At 40.4% G+C, this 7,210-nt stretch overlaps 1 protein-coding gene across 1 annotated transcript in view; it reads left to right on the forward strand.

Annotated features, from left to right (window-relative positions):
• Positions 1-7,210, forward strand: part of PDE10A (phosphodiesterase 10A) — a 286,932-nt gene that overhangs the window by 135,867 nt on the left and 143,855 nt on the right. The window contains exon 3 of the mRNA XM_011999635.1: positions 1,240-1,268. Coding sequence (XP_011855025.1) covers positions 1,240-1,268 — 29 coding nt within the window. The remainder of the gene's footprint in view (positions 1-1,239; positions 1,269-7,210) is intronic.

Raw genomic sequence — 7,210 nt, forward strand, 5'->3', positions numbered from 1 at the left:
CATATGTCTCTAACTTTAGAATCTGTTAATAAATTTGTTGTAATGATAAATAGTCTCAGCTTCAGAGAGGATTAGGAGTCGAAGAGTAAATGAAATATTTCTATGGTGCCACTTCAATGTGGAAGATAAGACATTTTTCCTATGACATCGTTACATGTGTTACATTCTTAGGGAAGTCAGAGGCCGTACTCTAACCATTATGCAACAATGATAAGAAAATATATGAGCAATTATGTGTTAATACAGTAATACAAAAACTAGGTACTGTCGATCTGAATACCTACTGTCCTAAAGCATTGAGCTACATTTTTGACACATTAAGTTCGTTCTGATGGTGACAGACAACAGGATTTGATTGCTCAAGAAGACACAGGAACCAAAATGACAGTCCTTGCAGATGTCAAGTTTATTACAGGAAAAAGACAGCAAGGAGCCTGTCAATGCCAGACTGAGCTCTAGTAGCCCCTCCTCTTAGGGACACACACTTTCTCGCAGGTCAGAATCAATGACCTGTGTGTGCAACACTCAGAACCATGGACCGAGAGTGGGTGTCTGCCAGCCTGTTCTACACCCTGTTGGTCACACAGGCATTTTCTTGCCTGTAGCCAGCCCCAGTGGGAGAGCCATTCAGGGATTCTCACCTAGACCCTGTGCAAACCACCCCAGTCTCACTCTACCAATCAGCAATGCTGACAAGCTGGTATAAACAACCCCCCAACTCCTCAGACACATGGAACAAAGCAGCACTATTATTAGTGGGTATGTTTCACGCCTTGACCAGAGTTCCATGCAGGTACGTTTCTTATTTCAACAGAACAGCTCACACCAGCTCCAGGTCTGCTGTAACCTTCGAAGCACGAGTGTGAAAGGTCATTTGGGATATTCGTGTGGGTTGTATTGTATAGAATACTGAAGTGTTATCAACCCCATTTTAGGTATGTGTAGTTGAATATACCACAGTGTAGCTATTCTTACAGGCATATCATATCCATTTTAGAACCTCTAGAAAGGTAACGCGGTGGTGGTATTTCAGTTTCCCTGTGAAATTAACGTATACTTCTTAAGTCATAATTTGTTATGTTCAACCTTTACAGTTTTAAAAAATCAGATTTGTAGATTTCATAAGCGGAAGCATTGCAAAAAACCATTCAAGTTTATTGAAAGCAAATGACATATTCTGTATTTTAAAACCTACTCAGTCTCTAATTGTGTTTTTCCCTCTTCCTTCTCTATCCCCAGATGAATCGGCTCCTAAGGAAGTCAGCAGGGTAAGTAACGTGAATATTATTTTTACTACTACAATATAGGAAACGAATCTGTTTTGTTTATTTTTCAGTACCCTAACACATTAAAGTGTTAGAAAGATAATGGCAAAAACTGAGTTCCCTCTCCAAAGTATCACTCGTTAATATGGAATAAAGTCGGTAGAGAGGGTGCAGATTGGAGGCCTCAATTCTGAATACGGCACACAGATGCGTTTTGTTTGGCTGCACGTGCCTGTGGGATTTTCTGAATCAGTTGCCAACATTTAGAAATTGAGACACTGTAGTAAAGGTTGGATTTCTGGCTTCTCTTGAACCCGAAGGTAAGGTCACTCTCCCAGGGCAGCAGTCTCCCCAGGGTGGGAAGCGGAAGCTGCCTTCAGATGCATGATGCTCTCGAGTCAGCCTCAGTCCTCCATGTAGCCGGCTTTACTCATGTCTGCTACCCGCCCAGCCTCTGCCTTTGAGTTCATGCACTTTCTTTTTGGGAGAACAAAAGATGGCAACTCATGTGTTGAAAACATAACTTTGCTTAGAAATTTTATAAATATTAAAGGGACTGTTTTCATGGCCTAGTTAACTTTAAGAGCGTTAGCAAGCTTAAAAACTATGGCAGGTGAGTACTGAAAGCATTTAGCATACTGTTTATGCTATAAAATTATAAGTGATTACATTTGGAAAAATATGTCTTAGTTTTTCCTGGATTACACAAAGATCTTAAGTGTAGATGAAATATTGCAAATAATCAGTTTGAATGGAACTGAATGCAACCTTAGAGATCAGTTTTTATTGTAATATATAAACTGAAAAACTGTTAATAGAATCACATATGCAGATATATTCCTTTATATTTGATCATCTGAAGAAAGAAATCTCTAAAATGACCTGGGCCAGTGCTGGGGGCCGGGGGTTTGGAGATAGGTGAGGGCAGAATTCCTTCTGTCCATAGCAATGTAAGAGACTCTTGAGGTTTCTGTGAGTCTCAGGGTTTCACTGGGTGCCTTTGTTATTAATTTCACATTTGTGGAACTCACAACTGAAGCGTTCCTTGGTCTGGATGCTCAAAAGCTACCAGGAAGTGATAGAGGGGTGGACCTAGAATTTTGGCAGCTGCTAGGAGTAGCAGAAAATGCTAAAAAGTGATGCTTGAGGGTAAGATGGGGACTCTGAAAAGTGAACTTTGGCAGAGTCATAAAATATTAGAGGGTTGATATTGGCACAGCTGCCATGTGTTCAGACAGTGTCATTGACAATACTACATACTGTCTATAAGGCCATTGGAAAAAATGATGAAACTATATGTAGTGATTTTTCTTTGCTATTATTTATAAGATTCTCTGACATTGTGCCAAATTTGGAGAAAAGTGCATCTGTAATTGAGAAATACTAAAGGTGTGAGCTGATAACCTAGAAATGGTATCAGTTGCCAAGATCTCTATAACGTTTTTTTGAAAACAGATATCCCGTATCTTGATCAATGCTTATTTGACTAATACTCAGAGTTTCCTTTATGAAATAGTATGCCACTATTTTCAGTAAAGATTCAGATTTAGAAATTCCTTGGGCAACCTTTCGATAGATGGTGACTGGCCACAGGGCTTCTGTTCTAACGCATCCCTGACAGAAAGCATGCTCTTTAGTTCCACTGAAGGTGATGGTTACACTCTCCGGCAGTTCTGTTGTGTTTTTGTTTTCTTTTTTCTTTCCCCTTTCTCTTTCTCATATACTTTTTTTTTTTCTTAATTGAGGCAAAGCCTCACTTCATCACCAAGGCTGAAATGCAGTGGGACAGTCTCAGCTCACTTCAGCCTTGACTGCCCGAGTTCAGATGATCCTCCCACCTCAGCCTTCTAAATAGCTGGGACTATAGGCCTGTGCCACCATGCCCGGCTAATTTTTTTTTTTTAATAGAGATGGGGTTTCTCCATATTGCCCAAGCTAGTGTCGAACTCCTAGGCTCAAGTGATCTTCCCACCTCAGCCTCCCAAAGTGCTGGGATTACAGGTTTGAGCCACTGAGCCCAGCCTAGGCAGTTCTAATTATTATGAAGTACTTTCTCGTTTAGAACCAAGCAGCCTCCCAAAATGGCCATTTTCCAGTATTTGTTTTGACTTTTATTTCATATGCAAACTCTTTGAGTATAGGGATTATGTTATTTCTTTTCTAGTAAAAGATCTTAGTTTCTAAACTTTATTTTCCACATGCCTCCTTAAGATGTAGGTTTGACATTCTTTGGACAAACTATACATTGTTAATATATCTTTAAAACATTGCAACCTTAACACTACAGACTAATTTTGTCTTGAGCCTGGTAAAAGGAGGCGGGACAGATACCTGTCTTAGTTTGAAACCTATGTATCTGTCAATACGGTTTTAATGGAGGGTTAGATTTTTTAAGAAACTACATTGCATTTCTTGTTATTGAACTTTGAGTAAACTGTCATCATTTTTTCGTGAAGTCAGACCTGTAGGTCTTATGTCTCTTCCCCTTCCCTTTTTTCTATTTTTCTTTCCTCTCTTTGTCTCCCTATCTTCTAACCTATCATTCAATGACCATTATTTCTGAGCGTTTGTTTCAGGCATTGTTCTAAGGTGCTGTGGATACAATGGTGTGCAAAATTGACAGGATTCAGGCTCTCATAGTATAGAAGAGAGTTGTGGAAACAGTTCAGAAAATTCGTATGATGTGTATATTGTTTGTGTGTGGGCACATCTATCAGGCAGTGATAAATACTGTGATAAATACATGGAAGAATAAAGAATAAAGCCGAATAAGGGGCTTGAGAGTGATGGTGGGTTCAGAGGGTGCTTATTGGCTTGTTGCACATATGCAGTGGTCGAGAGAGGTTAATTTCCTAAGTGAATTTGAGAGGAATCCAAAGGGAATGAGAGAATCAGCTGAAGGAGGAGACAGCAACTGCAGAGGCCCTGAGGTAGGCCATTGTGATGAGCAGAGTGAGTCACGCGGAGACCAGTGAGAACTGAGGTTGGAATGGAATTGGGGGTATTTAGGCCTTCTTCTAGCTGCCGAATCGAGAGTATACACAGTAAGAGTGGAAACAGGTAGACCCAGTGGTAGTCTAGGAGTGTAGGCAGGGGAGGATGATGTCTAGGATGAGGGTTGTAATGGTGAGCTAGGATCAGAGGTTGGGTGTAGAAGAAGAAAGAGCAGACAGATTTTGCTTATGGGAGCGTAAACCAAAAAGTATCGGAGACCTGTCACAGTCAACTTAGAAGCTGATTTTGACAAGGTTAAGGACATGCCTATGACATAACCTCAGGAGCTTCTGAGATGTGTCCACAATAGTTGGGCTACAGCTTGGTTTTACACATTTTAGGGAGACGTAAGATATCATTCAGTACATATCCCTTGGTTTGGTCTGGAAAGGTGGGACAGCTGGAAGCATGGGGGCCAGGTAGCGTCCAGGTCACAGTTGGATTCAACAATTTTCTGATGGGCAATTGGTTGAATGGTTGAAAGAGTTATTATCAAAGACCTGGAATCAATAGAAAGGGATGTCTGGCTTAAGGTAAGGGTTTTAGAGACCAAGCATTTATCATGCAAATGAAGCCTCCAAGTAGCAGTTTTCAGAACTCTTATCGGAGCTAGAAAGCTACCAGACTCTTAGACTTTCCTGGCTCAGAGAAAAGACCTGGAAAGGGAAGGGGTTTCTCTACGGAATGTAGATTTTCCCCACAGGAGACAGCTTTGCAGGGCCATTTCAAAATATGTCAAAGAAATATATTTGGGTTAAAATACTTCAATTTCTTTCAGGACCTGCTGTCATGTGATGCTGCTGTACTAGAGTCAGACTGGAGTTTGATGTCTTACAGCCACAAAAAGTCTGTTGCATCAGTCTTAAAACCTGTTTTAGTGTCAGTGCTGGTCAGCTGTGCCTGAATGTCAAAGGGAGGAGGTTATAATGAGGCATGTCCAACCTCCTGCCCCCCAATCACTGCCCGAACTAGATTTTCAGGTCTACTTTGGAATGCCCTTGGCTGAGAAGAGGGTCTTTCAGTCAGTTGGGGAACTTACCGTTTTATTGTTGGCTCGTAGTTGTATATGGTGAGTGAGAAGAGAGGACTCAGTAACGACTCCCAACTTTTTTGGTCTGAGCACTTGAAAGAATAAAATTTCTCTTTACTGTTATGGAGAAGACTGTAGGAGGAATGGGGTTGATTGAGACTGGGACATTAGTAAGTGTAAGGAATCAGATACGGAATTGGAGATTTTTAGAAAGCAAGTGCATATATGGTCAAATTAAAAGAAAAGTTCCTAGGTAGAGATATGCATTTGGGAGTTTGTGGTGTATAAATGATGTTTAAGGCTGTAGGAATAGGTGACACTTCTTAGAGAGCTTGTCTGTGGAGAAGAGAGTCAAGACCGAAGCACTAAACCGGACACTCCACTTGTTGAGTGGTGGAGAAGATGTGGAAAAGTCAGCAGAGGAGAGGAAGAAGGAGAAATCAGTGAAGTCAGAGATCAAAAAGTTTCTTTGTCAGCAGATTTTGTTTTAGAATTTTAACTGCAGGACTGTACATTTATTTCACCTTCATTCCATCTTGTTTTGATCCATCTCAACCTGTTGAGATGAGTCTCAGTCTTATTTCTGTTATCTAACATATTATTTATTTCTCTGTGTTTCGAAGCCTCGAATTTGAGTGTTTTTTCCAAGTTGTTTTCCTGTGCCCCCTTTACAATAATTATCATCTAGGAAATGCCGAGTGTGGAAATATCACCTATGAGAATAGTGTGAAATTGTGTCAAATGCGTTATTGAAACCAGTGTATCTTAACCTACCGTATTTTTCTAATCAGTCATTGTCATTTTATCAACAAATATTAGGCAAGTCCCAGTTCATCTAGGCTCTTGAGATACATCAAAGACAAACTAGATAGAAATCCCTGCACTCATGGCATTTCCATAGTGTGGGGTAGAGTCCGTAAACAATAAATAACACATGCACTGTGCTCAGTGGTAATGAGTGCTGTGGAGACAGAAAAACGAGAGGCAGGGTAGATGATGTGGGGCCAGGCAAGGCTCACTGGGAACACATTTGAGGAAAAACCTAAGGGAAGTGAAGGAGTGAGCCATGCTGAGAACTGAGTAGGAGCTTTCCAGGCAGGTGGTACAGGAAGTGCAAAGGCCCCGAGACAGGAGTATGCTTGGCACATTGCTGGAGGCATAGCAAGGTGGCCATCTTGGCTAGATCTGAGTGAGTGAAGGAAGCAGCCTTGGTCAGAGATGATGCGGCTGGGGGAGATTTGAGGGATACTCTATCAGTCATATCTCTATTGGTCGTTTGTTCCCATCTAATCTGCAGTATTAATCCTTTATGTTATTATTACTGTTACTCTTTTTAAGTGGTTTCAGCTCCTAAGTCAAAAAGATTTCTGACAAGAACAGGGAGATAAAAATGTCAGAATAAAAAGAGTATTTGGATGCTGAGTTGCTAGAAAATGCCAACCTCCAGCCAGGTCTAGAATTCTTGGGTATAGACTTAGACCCCAAGATGCTCTAGTATTTTTCATCACACTCTTGTATTCAATGTTTTCAAGAAGAAATCTGAGACCATTCTGATTCTTAGTAAATGTTGCCTTTTTCATTTCTGAATGTATTTGTAAGTGTCTCATTTGCTCTTTGAATTTGTTATTTTCACTAGGTCATGTAGATGCTTTAATTTTGAGTAATTTAACCTAGTATGTAGTGAACTTTCTCAATCAGTTTCAAAGTCCTTTTTAGTTCAGGGTATTATGCCACTTGTTTCTTGGTGCATCTGTTCTTTCGCATTTATTTCATTCTCTTTAAGATCACCAGAAATACCGATGTCTTTCTCCTTTCCTGGTTCTTTTACTACACATTCTAGAACCTCTCAGATTTATTCTTTTTGTCATTGACTTGAACTTCTCTACTGTTTCTCGTTCTGCTTAAATTAATAATGACTCTT

The sequence above is a fragment of the Mandrillus leucophaeus genome, unplaced genomic scaffold (genome assembly GCF_000951045.1).
Source record: "Mandrillus leucophaeus isolate KB7577 unplaced genomic scaffold, Mleu.le_1.0 Scaffold6, whole genome shotgun sequence".
Taxonomy (NCBI): Eukaryota; Metazoa; Chordata; class Mammalia; order Primates; family Cercopithecidae; genus Mandrillus; species Mandrillus leucophaeus.